The 15,229-nt window shown below is 44.6% G+C and overlaps 1 protein-coding gene across 4 annotated transcripts in view; it reads left to right on the forward strand.

Moving 5' to 3' along the window:
• Positions 1 to 15,229, forward strand: part of PRICKLE2 (prickle planar cell polarity protein 2) — a 316,918-nt gene that overhangs the window by 219,894 nt on the left and 81,795 nt on the right. For all 4 annotated transcript variants that reach the window (XM_084902708.1, XM_084902709.1, XM_084902710.1 and 1 more), the window contains one exon: positions 9,160 to 9,343. In XM_084902708.1, the coding sequence (XP_084758834.1) occupies positions 9,160 to 9,343 (184 nt within the window). The remainder of the gene's footprint in view (positions 1 to 9,159; positions 9,344 to 15,229) is intronic.

Genomic DNA, 15,229 nt, shown 5'->3' on the forward strand with positions numbered 1-15,229 from the left:
GGGCAGGCCCTGCAGGTGGTTGGCGATGACGTCAGTTATTGCAGCACCGGGAGTGTGTGACTGATATGCAGAGACCCAACACAGAGCCAAGGCTTGGTGGTTTCAAATTGGGCACGCCTCATCTCTCCCCACAGAACATGGCTAGTCGATAGATGTTAAAATCTGGCTTTCAGATGTTCTTTATCTGAGGGACCCAACTTGACTCTGAGATGCCCGTGAAGATATATGCAATCCCACGTTGCCGGCATCTTCCCGGCTATGTAAGTACATTCTCTGATCCTGCTGCAGGGAGCCGGATCAGAACAGACACACGAATGGGGTTGGATAATGCACCTCTCCCTGCGGGTGAGCATGCGTAGGTGGCTCTGGCTCCGTCGTCATCCCAGGCCAGGCGTGGCTCCCGTGCTCACCGAGGGGAACAGGCTGAAATCTGGTCTCGTTTCCTGCCACGAGGGAACAGGAGGACGGCAGCTGTTTCTGTTTAGCAGGGTTATCTTTCTCTGGGGCCGGGAGGGTTTTGAAATATTTTCCTTCTTCTGGTTTCTATGTAGTCCCTTATCCTTTTCCACATTAGCTGCGTGTTGCATGTTGTTTGGGGATAAGGAAGCAGTAACTTTAAATTGTAAGGAGAAAAAGATTTCCTGTCCGGAAGACTGAAAGGAGCCCTTGGTGAGCTGGCATCATGGAAGAATCTGAATGCCTAGGGCACAGCTGTTGTTTTGCAAAAAGCTCCGAGGCCTCAGGGTTATGTCAGCGCTTTGCCTCCAATGAAGGTGCCTTTTCCCCACACCTGATGTCGGCCGCCTGAAGCTTTGCCACATTGAGTCCGGCATTGCGCATGCCCATCCATCACTTGGTCTGTGTTGGGGCTGAGCCACGCTGTAATCCAAGCATGTCAAAATCAAAGGCTAACTCAGACCAAATAAACAAGGCATGTGGCCCGCAGGCCGTGAGTTTGACATGCTTGCGGTAAGCAGTCCTCCCTTGACCCTGTGCCTGAAAGTGGCCTGAACCTGATCTGGCCATGCACTTGGGCAGAGAAGCCCATACCATGGCAGGAGGACAGATGGCAGGTCTGGCAACGAGGTGCATGCTGGTGGCTGGTGTAGTCCTTCCTCTCACCAGCACCTTTTTGCCAATGCCTCAGGGGGTGCCCAGCTGAGTGACAGATGGGCTTAGTGACGTCAGTATTTAAGACATGGTGATCAGGAGGAGTTGGCGAAGGAAGAAATGATTTTTTTAAATGTTTGTTGCCCAACCCTAGCCAGTTTGGCTCAATGGATAGAGGGTCGGCCTGTGGAACAAAAAGTCCTGGGTTGGATTCTAGTCAAGAGCACATGCCCCGATTGCAGGCTCAATCCCCAGTAGGGGGCTTGCAGGAGGCAGCCAATCAATGATTCTCATCGATGTTTCTCTCTATCTCTCTCTCAAATCAATAAAAATATATATTTAAAATAACAAAATGATTGAATGGATGCATGTTGCCCAGAGTTGCAGGGACTATCTCTGCTGGTGGGACACACAGTGGTCTCAGGCAGTGCTCTGCCTCAGGAGCTGCTGCTTACCTAAAGAGGCGAACTGCAGAAAAGTGTCCTCCGGGTGAGTCAGTCACCTGGAATGCTGGTGGAAACGCAGCTCCTGGGCCTGCGGGACTGCCCAGGCCAAGCCACTGGGCACTCACTGCTCCCAGAGCATCTCCCAGAAGGTCTGGAAACCGGAATCATGTCATTATTTATGTGCACGGCTTCATGATTAGGGTTGTCTTTTAAAAGCCATGGACAGACTTTTCTTTGTCTGTCTGTCTCTCTCTCTCTCTCTCTCTCTCTCTCTCTCTCTCTCTCTCTCTCTCCATCATCTCTCCATCATCTCTCCATCATCTCTCCATCATCTCTCCACGAATCGTGCATCCTTCACATTCGGGTAAGTGCTGGGAAAGACCTGAGAGGTCCAGGGTGCATGCTGGCTCTCACACTGGTGCCTGTGGGACCCTGGGGCCTTAGGACAATGGAATTGCCTGGGGTTAGGGGAGGAAGTTGAGCCTGAGAACAGCTGAGTTCAGGGTCTTCTTCCCTCACATCAGCTTGGGCAGCTCTGCGCTATATACTGAATTATCTCCATGTGAGTCCTTCCGCCGAAGGTATTTTCCTCTCATTAGAAGATGGGGGTGGGAGTGAAAGAGAGCAGGAAAAACTTTAAAGGGACTTAATGATGATCACAATCCCCTCCACATCCAGAAAGCTGCAGTATATGACGTGAACTTGTCAGAATCGTGTGATGAAAGCCGATCCATTTTTTGCCTTCATTTTATCACTCCTCACACCATGCAAGACATGATGGCTCGGAGTTTAGTGTTGCAAATAACCTGTCAATGTCTCAAGGATGAGCCCCCTCACACATACCCAATCTGTTTGTAGTGAGGCCTTCCACATCACGGCACAGAAGTTGATCGATAGAAATTGTTAGTCAGCCTCCAGAGTGTCCACGGTGGAGGCGACCAGAGAACTTGGAAATGGGTCAGGAGAGAGCCCGCACCTGCAGAGCTGTGTATGCCATGGGAGAGCGGATTGTGGCTTCTGAGTGCGGGAGCCAATGAATTAATCGCTGCAACTTCTGCACGGAGGGTGCAGGGGCCGTTGCCGGGTAGAGGGGAGGAAGAAAGGGGAACTCAGGATCTCTGCTCTCTGAATCATGCCTTCTTCCCTGGAAACTTGTCATTCACAAACCCAATTATGTGCAGGTAGAATGTCAGCTCTGACAGAATGAAACCAATGCAGGCTTCATATGGTTGGGGGGTTTTTTTGTTTTTTGTTTTTTAATGAAATCCTGCCTTACTAGCAGGCTCTATTTTCATAATGTCTATTTGAAAAGAAAAAAGAAAGAAAAAAGGCCAAATCAAATCCTTCCTGATCAAAAGCTTCAATCACTGTCCACAGAGCCGCTGGGCATTGCTGTGCGCATTTGCCAGGGTGAGGAGACTCATGAGGATCAGAGAAACCCTCCCGGTGTTGCCTCTGACCCTCGGCTCCTTTCCGAGCCTCTGGGCCTTGGGTCCCCATTTGTAAACAGAGGTTATTAAATTAGTCTTTCCAAAGGCGGTGGTGGAACCCTCTGAGGTTGAAGATTCTTTGCAAATAAAAATGCCGTGCCACAGCCTGTCAGTTATAAATGAAGATGGATGGCAGGCAGCTAGCAGGGAAATTCAGATCTTCCTGGTTTTGATTTACCACTTTTTTTTTTTTTTTTTTTTTACATCTTTTTTCCTTTTTTCCTCTTTGGTTTTGGTTTTTCTTTTTTCTTTATTGATTGAGTTTTAGAAAAAGAGGAGAGATTGGTTTGTTGTTCCGCTTATTTATGCATTCGTTGATTGCTTCTTGTATGTGCCCTGACCAGGGATTGAACCACAACCTCGATGTACCCAGGTGATGCTCGAACAACTGAGCTACCCTGCCAGGGGCTGGTTTTGATTTTTCTGAATTTTTTTTCAGGAGTAAAAGCCTATTCTGGCCTGGCCTGTGTGGCTCAGTGGTTGAGCATTGACCTATGAACCAGGAGTTCACTGTTTGATTCCCGCTCAGGGCACATGCCCGGGTTATGGGCTCTATCTCCAGTAAGGTCGTGCAGGAGGCAACGATCCATGTTTTTCTCTCATTGATGTTTCTATCTCTCTTTCCCTCTCCCTTCCTCTCTCTAAAACAAACCAAAAAAAGCAATAAAAACATGTTTGTTTTTAAAAAGTGTATTCTTGGAATAAGGGAAGCTGTCTACAAGGAGTTGTTTTTGTTCAGGAATCAGATCCTCCTGTGCACCTCTGTTTAGGGCTGGCTCTGAATGTATTGCTCAGCCTCTTCGAGCCTTTGGGAAGAGGCGGTGAACTTGTCTTTCTTGGTATGCAGTCTGTCATGTTTCTTATGTATGCTATGCTTCTCGCTTCTAATGATGTAGGGTCTAGGAGCGCAGGGGTCTGTGTTCTGGTTGGTAACCCAAGTGCCTATTGCAGTGCCTGGCACATGGTAGGTGCTTGACAGTCACTTGTTGAGAGACTAAACGGGCCCTCAGCCTCTCCCCTTTCTCTGGTGCTCACGCTTCTCCACAGTGGGACTCGTTCCGGAGCTGGTTCCATCATCCTGTGACTCTCCTTGTCTTTTTTCTTCTCCTGGAGCTTCAGTTCATCAGATCACATCCATCCACATTAAATATTGTGCCCTTTCCTGCATTGCTGGTTTAATTGGGTTAAAAAAAAAATCCTCTACCATTTGTTTTAAAAGTATGACTTTCCAGTAAAAACTGTTAGTTGCCAAAGAACTTCCTAACTTTGCTTAAATTCTAGTACATGAAAACGTTTTTTCTTAAGCCATAAGCTGGCATAAAAATTTTAAGAGGAGAAAAAGAAATCTGATGACTTCCTCAAACCCTTGACTTTTTTTAAAGTAGCTGATTAATTAGTTACTATTAACATGAGCTCTGTTTCTAAAAGGAACAGCGAGGGTTAGAGGGATACGATTAAACATCTTTGAGTTTGGAGATGCAAACCAGATTCACGTGTGCACGCTGGCTGTTGTATTTTCCATCTGACAAAAAGCAGGACGTGGGAGACCGTGACAGGCCTAATTCGGCTGGATTAAGCTGATTCTGTTTTCTTAGAACATTTGGGTGTCAACATTCAGGCACACGGTATTAATAGATTAAGAACAAAAACCAACCGGCCACCTAGGTGGATGCTAAAAAAGCATTCCAAATCCAACACCCCCTTCTGTGAATAAAGACAACAACCATCAACAAACTAGCCTAGCAGGAAACTTGTCCGGTCTAACAAAGGGCCTGGACAGAAGGCCCACAGCTAAGTCATACTCAATGGTGAAAGACTGGCTCTCTCCCCGAGGACAGGGGTCCTCCCAGGATGCCCACACATGCCACTTCTCATCGCCAGCATGCTCAATGCAGTGAGGCAAGAGCAAGACAGAGAAAGACATCAGACGGGTCTGGGCTACAGGAAATCCGAAGGAAACACACACACTCTTAGAAGTAATAAGCAAGGTCAGCAAGATGGTATGGTGTAACATCAATGTACAAATATCATTTGTGTTTCTATACAGTAACAATCTAGAAAATGAAACTAAGCAGTTTCATAGAGGTATTAATAAGAATAAATTACTTAAAAATTCATAGTGGTATCAATAAGAATAAATTACTTAAAATAAACTTAACAAAAGAAGTGCAAGACATAACAGAAAACCACAAAATAGCATCAAAGGAAATTAAAGTATACTGAAATAAATGGAATGATATCCTTCATTTGCGGATTGGAAGACTTACTGTTGGTTAGACAGCAATAGTTTCCAAATCGGTGTACAGATTCAATGCAATCCCTGTCAAATTCCCAGCAGGACCATTTTGCAGAAATTGGCAAGCTACTACCCTAAAATTTATATTTTATGATGCAAATGCCAGGGATGCAGACGAATCAAAACAACCTTTTAAAAGGAGGACAGTTTTGGAAGAGCCTCACTTCACAGTTTCAAAACTTACTACACAGCAACAGTAACAAAGACAGTGTAACACTGGCAAGAGGACATACAGATCAATGGAATAATTGAAAGGCCAGAAATAAGCCTTTAAATTTATGATCAATTAATTTTTGAGAAGGATGCCAAGACACTTCAATGGGGAAAGAATAGACTTCTAACAAATAGTCCTGGGTCTGTTGGATAGCCACAGGAGTATGAATCTGGACTCCTGCCTCAGGTCATATATGAAAATTAATTCAAAATGGAACATGGATCCACATATACTAATAAGAGTTAAAACCATAAAACTCTTAGATTCAAATATAGGAATAAATCTTTATGACCTTAAGTCAGGCAATAAAAGCACAAACAACAACAGAAAACAAATATAAATTGGACTTCATCAAGATTTTTTAAAAATGTGCTTTAATAAGCATCATCAAGAAAGTGAAAATCCACATCATGGGAGAAAATTTTTTGCAAATCCTATACTATCTGATAAAGGAATTGTATCCAGAATATATGTATATAAAAATGTTTACAACTTAATAATAAAAGACAAATAACAATTTAAAAATGAACTAAGGATTTGAATAGACATTTTTACAAAGAAGAGATAATAAGCACATAAGAAGATGCTCAACATAATTAGCTACTTAAAAAGTGCACATCTAAAGCACAGTAAGATACCACTTCAAACCCACTAGGATGGCAATAATCAAAAAGAAAGAATAACAAGTATAGGGAGGAAGCAGAGAAAATGGAACACTCATTCATTGATGGTAGGAATGGTACATAATGGCAAAATGGTACATATATTGATATTTTTTTTGGGGGGAAAAAAGTGTAGCAGTTCCTCAAAGTGTTAAGCTTGAAGTTGCTATATGACCCAGCAATTCTACTCCTGGGTATCCACCCAAGAGAATATAAAACATATGTATATACCCACACACACACACACAAAAATTGTGTCCATAAATATTCAGAGCAGCATGAATTCACAAAGGTCAAAAAGTGGAAACAATCCAAATGCCCACAACTGATAAATGGATAAACAAAATATACAATGGAATATTATTCTAAACTAGAGGCTGTTGCAGGAATATTCCTGCAAGAATAGGGCTTGCTGCGGCAATTTTCATGTCCCTACCTGCTTCCCTCCCTTCGCCACCCCCGTCTGCTTGCTTCTCCGCAGCTTTGCTCCCTTCTTCAGCACTTGGCTTCTTTCTATGCGGTCTTCAGTCTTCGTCCTGCACCTGGATATGCGAATTAACTGCCACCTTAGTTGGGTTAATTTGCATACTTGCTCCTGAGTGGCTGGTGAGCGTGGCTCATGGCCATAGTGGAGGTATGGTCAATTTGCATGTTTCTCTTTTATTAGATAGGATAATAAAGAGGTAATATGCAAATTGGCTATCATTCCAACACATAAGATGGCCACCCCCATGTAGTCAAAGGTGGCCACCACAAGATGGTTGGCAGGGAAGGGCCGTTGTGGGTGATCAGGCCAGCAGGGGAGGTCAGTTGGGAGGAACCAGGCCTACAGGGGAGGGCAGTTGGGGAGGGACCAGGCCTGCAGGGGAGGACAGTTAGGGGTGACCAGACCATCAAGGGAGGGCAGTTAGGGGTAACCAGGCCAACAGGTGAGAGTAATTGGGGGCAACCAGGCCTGAAGGGAGGACAATTAGGGGTGACTGGGCCATCAGGAGAGGGCAGTTGGGGGGGGACCAGGCTTGCAGGGGAGGGCAGTTGGGGGTGACCTGGCCAGCAGGGGAGGGCAGTTAGGGGTGATCAGGCTGGCAGGCAGAAGTGGTTGGGGCATCAGGCAGGCAGGCAGGCAAGCGTTTGAGAGCCAGCAGTCCTGGATTATGAGAGGGATGTTCGACTGACCATTTATGCCCAATCCCACCTAAACGGGCAGTCGGACATCCCTCGAGGGGTCCCAGATTGGAGAGGGTGCAGGCTGGGCTGAGGGACAACCCACTCATCCCCATGCATTAATTTCATGCACTTCTAGTATTTTCTAGTAATTTCAGGCCTCTAGTATTTCAATAAAAAGGCAATGAAGGATTGACACATGCTACAACATAGATGACCCTTGAAAATACGATATTATATGAAAGAAGCCAGTTTTAAAAATCTACGTATTATATGATTTCACTTATGTGAAATTTCCAGAATAGATAAAACCATATAAATAGAAAATGGATTAGTGTTGGTCAGGACCTGGGGGAAGGGGAATGTGGGAAGTTACTGCTAATGTGCACGGGATTTTTGGGGGGTGATGAAAATGTTCTAAAATTAGACAGAGGTAATAGTTTCACCACTCTGTGGACATACTGAAAGCCGAATAGCAACTCAACGTTTCTCTCTCCTCTCCCCCCCTCTGCCTCTCTCTAAAATAAAGTAAAATAAATAATAAAAGTTCCCATTTCTCTGCAACAAGAATTGGTGAAATTTAGTCCTATGAATGAAGCAAAAAAAAAGAGGGTATCTTACTTGCTCTTCAGTATGTTTTCTATCATAAAATAATCCTGAGGGGGAAAAAAATCCCCAAATTAGTAGAAGTGTCTAGGATCAAAGCCACTTTTAAATGGTGAGTTTTATGGCATATAAATTATATCTTAAAGCTGTTATCAAAAAAATTCAGGCACCAAATAAATAAATAAAGTAAAATACAATAAAATTCAGGCACATGTGGGGTTAGAATGACGGACTCTTTGTTGCCTTTGTAAGTTGCTACCGGAACTAATCATAAAGATAAGAGCATACATATAACAGCTTATTTTCCTTAAAATGTCCTCCTCCATTGTTTTCGTCTCTGTTTTATTGATGGATGCTAGACATGCTTTTGTGTTTGCTGAATGAACCTTTTTATTGCTTCATCCTTTGTGTAGCCATGGAGAATGGAAAGATGTAACCTTAAAGAGGAATGCTCAATTTGGAGATGAGATTTTGATCATTGGCTGCTGCCTTTTGAAAGAATTCGCCTGCGTAATTTCTTTGTATATTATAAAAACAATCAATTTAGGGAAGATTTGGGTTTCTAATTAAAGTTTTAAACCTCCAGGGATCTTTAGTGGAAATGAAAATGCCTTTCTCATAAAATCGTGGGCCCAGATTTGTTTAATGGGGGGAAATATTTTTCTCTTCTTAAAGAAAATCTCACCTGCAGTTCCTTTTAAAGCCACATTCGTTTTCCAAGGTCTAAGAACCTTTTGTAAAAATGGCATGTTGTCAGTATTTGTTAAGTCTACTGGTAATAGCATATGTATTATGTCTGTTTAATTACTGTTACAGTCAAGGAAATTGTGGTCATGGACTTTCTCCAGCGTTCTACCTGCCGAAACAAAAAATAGTTTGACATTCCTCTTGGGGAACTGGCTTAGAAGGAAAGGTTGGGGTCCTTGTTTAAACATCCTTAGCATGCTCACGTGGGGGCCTCTGACCCTCCATGGTGTCTGCACATGCGCGCTGCCTGCCATCTACGGAGTCAAGCGTGCTGTGCTAGGCTCCCTTCGATGCTTTTGCCAAAAAGCAGTTGCCAAGGAATGTGTTTATATCGTTTGGGATCCAAGGGCTGGGGACTGGCAGGCCGATGGAAAATAATGGGGGTTCTGGCCTTGCTCTCACCTCCTGCCTTTGCTGCTTGCAGGAAGATCTGTCTGCACTGCAAGTGCCCGCAGGAGGAGCACATGGTGACGGTGATGCCCCTGGAGATGGAGAAGACCGTCAGCAAACTCATGTTCGACTTCCAGAGGAACTCCACCTCGGACGACGACTCGGGCTGCGCCCTGGAGGAGTACGCCTGGGTCCCGCCCGGGCTGAAGCCCGAACAGGTACCGCTCGGAGGAGGGGACGTGGGGTGTGCCTTTTGCCTTTGCCTGGCCCGTCCGGTTCAGAAGGAAGCGTTGACTTGGCTGATTCTGGGAAGCAGTTGGGGCTCCGTGGGTTGGAGGTGGCTGAGGCCGCAGTGGGAAATGAGGAAGAGAAATGAAACGGAGCCTTATGGGAGCCATCGCTTTCATTCATTCCGTATTGCCATGAACTGTTAACAGAAGATGGCCTAGCAACTTCTCAGAAATGTTGGCTTTGGAACATTCGATGGCGAATCATTAATTTCGGAGAGGGAAGGGAGTTCTGCCTTGACCGTGAATCTTGAGGTTAAGATTTTCTGTAAAGCAGAGTGAGGAAATGTGGATTCATTCGCCTGTTCCCCCCCAGTGATTTATAGGCGCTGTGTTTAAATATTACTCTTGGCCTTGCTTTACAAAGAAAGACATTGGCATTTCCTGAAATATTTTGGCACTACCCACAGGCTGTAAATATTATTGGCTCGATGAGATGAACTTGGTTTTTTCTGTTCACTGCATTTCCCCCGGTGACATACAGCCTCTGCTTTGCATTTCTCGGTACTTGGAATTTTCTCTTCCACCGGCCTCAGTGTTGGCTTAGAAGCCCCTGCTTTCACCTAGATATTTCCATGATCTTCTCTCCGCATCTGTTATCAGTGAGGTGCTGTCCGTGTCCCCACCTGTTGTCAGTGGAAGCGGGCTTTGTGGGGTGTCGCTGGAATAAGAATTTCTGAGAGGATGAGGTATCTATGGAAAGTTTTATTTCTGTGGAAGTAAACCCCTGAGTTTCCAAGGTCCCAGCTCCCTCTGCCCTGCCGTGGAAAAGTCCCATTTCGCCTTCAGCAGGGCTAGGGTCAGAGCCAGTGCCAGAGTCTCTGCTCCACGTTTGCCCAGTCCAGTCCCGCATCTGTCCAGGTTAGCCTGTGTTCCCAGCTGCAGCCCACGGTGTGAGGGATCCAGATGTAGCTTCTAGAGCCACCTGGCTGTGGAGGGAGCACCCATGAGCGCGAGGAACCAGGAGCAAAGTGAAAGGGACAGGAGAGCAAGAACTCCTTTGCCTGGGGAATGTGACCTTCCAAGATTTCGCACACTTGTGGTGGCTCAATCCCCTAGGCAATTATCTTTATTCCCAGGTCAGACTGACTGGCAAGCATCCAACCCATGTGACCCAGACTTCACTGCACATGCGCCTATCCCCGCTTTGTTTCTCCCCCGCCCCTCCTTCCCGCCCCCTCCCCCCCGTGATGTGCAGGGCATGGACAGGTGGCTCCCTGGAGAGTGTGAAGTTGCAGCTTCCTGGTGAAGCTGCCCAGGTGGCCTTGCTTATATATGCCTTCCCTCTGCTCCTTAACTATTATTAATATTAGCAAGCTGGTTACTACACTAACACATCTTTAAGAGGCAGGTTTACCAGGATCTTAAGTGTTTGACCACTGTTCCCTTCCTCTGACACAGAGAGCTTCTTGTTCTGCAGCTTTTTATGTCTGACAGAATGTTTTGAAACTTAAAAAGCCCTGAAATTTCAAGTAAGGAACTTTACATGTGGTTATGCTTTTAGAAAAAGTTCTTTTCTTTTTTAAATAACTCTTTATTGTTGAAAGTATTACATATGTAGAAAAAGTTCTTTATGATAAGAAAGACCCAAAAACCTGGCCAGTGTAGCTCAGTGGTTGAGTGTCAGTGTAGGAACCAAAAGGTCACTGGTTTGATTCCCTATCAGGGCTCATGCCCAGGTTGCAGGCTCGATTCCCAGTGGGAGGTATACAGGAGGCACCCAACTGATGATGTTCCTCTCTCATTGGAGTTTCTATCAATCTCTTCCTCTCCCTTCCTCTCTCACTAAAAATCAATAAAAAAATACTTTTTTTTTTAAAAGAAAGACCCAAGAATTCACCAACAATTTAAGAGTGGGACCCTGAGACCCTGATAACATCGCTTTGATTGGCCATTTCTTACTTTTTTCTTCCAATACTGAGGTTGCAAATTGGCTGATGAAATCAACCACACAGGGCAAGGCTTCTTTAGCCAGCAAAGCATTGTTTAAACTTCTGACTTAGTCAATAAGAGGGGGGAGGTAGAAGAAGGCATGGGGGGATAAATGGTGATGGAAGGAGACTTGACTTGGGGGTGGTGAACACACAATACAATATACAGATGATGTGTTATACACCTGAAATCTGTATAATTTCATTAACCAATGTCACCCCAATAAATGCAATGAAAAAAAAAAAAAATTTTAGAGCCATGAGGGAAAAAACACTTTAATTACTAATGCTTAATAATTGGGAATTTTTAGTTAAGAGTTTATGCTTATGGCCCTGGCCATTGTGGCTCAGTTGGTTGGGTGCCATCCTGTGCTTTGAAGGGTTGTCGGTTGGATGTCCAGATTGTGGGCTCAAATTCCCAGTGATGTGTGTGGTTGGGGGGAGGGAGGGTAGAGGGGAAGGCGTAGGAAGCAGCTGATGATGTTGGGCTTTCATATCAATGTTTCTCTAAAAATCAATAAAGTATTCTTTTAAAAAATCATGAAAATTTGAGGATCTGAATTCTCATTTCTGCCAGGAATGGTGTTTTGGCCATTGCGTTGAGAGCTGGCATTCTTTCTAGACAGTTTGATCTCTATAAGTCACCCTAGTCTCCTCAAAGCCCACTTTACCCCTGTGTGGTACCTTCCTAAGCCCTGCAGATACTTCAGTTTTGTGATCTCTATTCTGATTCCTACCATGGAGAAAGTATCTCAGAATAGAAACATTCACAAGAAATAATGCCCATGAGAATCGAAGGGAACTTGTACAATAACAGCAAGAAATGAGTGTTTTCTCTCTGTTAGTAGGTTGAAGTTACATATTGTCCTATTTCAGTAAGGATTATATTATTAAAGTGTAAGTTTAAGAAGAATGAGAGGATGTGAGTTTTTCTGTAAAACTCAGATGAGGTGGTGGGTGACTGAGGATCTTTGTTTGACATCACTGTTCTGCCCCTGGTACTTGAGCAATGAGTTTTCACACCTCGATACATCTGTGAGCTTGTTTCATTTCTGTGCTAACCTCATTTCCAGCAGCTTCTAAGAGACCCATCCTTCTTTTGTTCCCTTTGCTTCCTGCTAAATTGGGCCCTGAAATTTCAAAGTTAAACTGTTTTCAGTTCCCTGCTTACGTAGATTTCTTCTTTAAGATGGTTAAATCGGTCTATGATGTTCAGATTCAGGCAAAACTTTCTATTGAGCCAAGAGAATAGACAATTGCAGAAGCTAGTTCTTGGTTACATTCCCCAATTTGAAGAGTGAGGGATTATGGCATTTGGAGGCCACTTTGACTCATCCAAAACGAAAGTCTTACGGAAGTATAAAGCAACGTTCTTTGATTTGTTTTGAAAGAACATGATTAATGCTATCAAACAAGTGGTTTGAATTATGTCAGATGAAAGGATATTCCTCTCTCATAATTTTGTTGCTCTTTGCATAGTTTTCTCTATTCCCTACACTTACTCAGACCTCTATGACACAGATACTTATAAAGGGAAATTGTCTTCAGAGAGAAACTGTCTCTTCAAGCTATTTGAAGGGCTCTGTACTTGCCTAATAAAATATGTCTATATTAAAGATATTTGTTGCATGAAGGAAATGCACTTTGAATTTGTAAATTATGAGATTCCTCGAATTGTGTAGGTTTTAAAAATTTTTTAATGTTATCCAGTATGTTCTAAGATTAGAAAAGTTCAAGTCCTAAATGCCTCTCACTAATAAAAGTTTAGTATCGTGTTAATTGTCTCTGGTTTGAGAAAAGCCATTTTCTACCAAGAGAAAGTATAATGAACATTAAAATGCTTTGTACTGCAGGCAAAATACTACTAGTCGGGGTTGGGAGCAATGTGCTTCCTTTCCTTTCCATTGGAAACTTTTCATTTTAGCCCCTGGTGTGGGGTTGGTTAGGAGACCTTCAGGTGACACTCTTTATTATTCCATTTCTTCTGAGAAATGCCTTCAATTAAATATAATGCAATTGAAAGTCACCTCCCACTTGGGGGGCATTCTTGAATGTGAGCACTTCATTTTAGAAAAATCTACTCCCTGTAAAACCCAATTTTCTTAACATAGTCTGAAACCTAATCAGCATCACAGAGGGTGCCAGCGAGGACAGGCTGGGATCCTGTGATGTGCGATGACTGGCCTGGAAAGTACCAGGGAGATTGCTCAGATCCTCTGCCTTTGCTTCCTCCAAATGTGTCTGATGCTACCCAGAGAGCCTTGCGGTAGCGAACAGAGAGCTGGAGTCCGCTCTGATTGGCCATCGAAGTCTGCTAGACGGTGCCAGCTTCTCTTCAAACCCAAACACTTAATGATGTGCTCTGTCTCCCAGGGAGGCCATGGTCATCTGACAGCACATAATCCTCCGGGAAGGAGGTGGGGGTGTTCAACGAGCTTATGAGACAGGCCCGTGGTGAGCAGGGTTTCTCAATCTCAGCCCTGTTGGCAGCGTTAGCTGGGTAAGTCTTTGGTTTTGAGGCCTCCTGCGCTTTGCACGATGATTGGCAGCATCCTTGGCCTCTACCCACTAGATAAACCGGTAACACACGCCGTCCTTCCCCCGTTGCTGGGAAAACGAATCATGTCTCCACACATTGCCCAATGTCCCAGCGGAGTAGGGGGAGGAATGTGGATTGAGTGTCCCTGGCTGAAGGTGATATTAAAACCTGGAGTATCTGGCAGCAAAATTCTGATCCAATCAAGACAAAAAAAAAAGGATGCCTCGATGCAACACACATTTACGGAACTCCTGCCGTGTTCTCTCTGCGGCATAATGGCTGCTGCCCGTGAGGGGGTCAGGTGTGGCAGAGAGAAATGTGTTCCAACCTTTTTGCGTGTGTATATAACAAGTGTCTATGGATATAGGAGTACATTTCTGGATTTTTTTTTGGACAAAAATGTGATGGTGCTACCTACTTACTTTGTTTTTCCCCACCTAGTGTATTGCCAGGAGGATTTTTCTCTATCAGTGTATTTAGATCCGGATTCTCCTTGGGAAGGGGGTGCAGTTAGTTCTCTGTTGCTGGTTCCTAACCCAAAGTGGTATCAGCACCACTAGGGGGCATTTGGGTATGAGTGGTTGGGAGGAGGTAGTTATTGTGGAAATGGCTGGAGGACTCCACTACTGTTTTCATGGGTAGAAGCTTGGGATGCTACACGTCCTGAAAAGTACCAGATGACCCTGCACAAAGGAGAATTGATCCCTCCCAGGCACCAGAGTACCACCCTGAGCAACCCTGAGCCAACGTTTATTTTTGAAATGTGCCTCTCGGGCTGCTTTCCTTGATATGAAATTAGGTGACCGCAGCCAGCCTTCCTGTACACTGGCCGGTTCTTCTCCGGAAGAGCAGTTGCCGTAGGTGGAGGGGTCACATGTAAAGCTACTGCCCTCCAGAGGTGGTCTCCGCAGGGTGGGCTGGGCGGTCCTCACTGGTACGTGTGGTTTTCCTATTTAGTTCTCCTTCTCACTGAGCCATGGGTCTGAAGAGGCCATCAGAGTGTTTCTCCTGATGCACGTCTTCTCACCCATGTTCCGGATACCCCAAATGTCTGTGGGGGATTCTCAAATACAGATGCCCCCAAACCCTTGGTCTCCACACATTGGTAATTTGACCTTGACCTTAACTGAGTTTTTGCACATAAAGAGTGTGGTTAGGTTATTTATCCAGAACTCACAAGTTTCACTTCATACTATCCCAGGAGGGACGAAGAGTAGATACCAGGAGTAATTGTCCAGTGTTTGGCTTTTGGAGTATTCTGCTGGAAGTGGTAAAATGAACCATCCAACACTTCCTAAGAAACTGGTGCGTTCATTGCTTTTGAGCCCCGTGAAAGCCTCCAGTATC

The sequence above is a fragment of the Pipistrellus hanaki genome (assembly GCF_964339955.1).
Source record: "Pipistrellus hanaki genome assembly, chromosome: 13".
Taxonomy (NCBI): domain Eukaryota; kingdom Metazoa; phylum Chordata; class Mammalia; order Chiroptera; family Vespertilionidae; genus Pipistrellus; species Pipistrellus hanaki.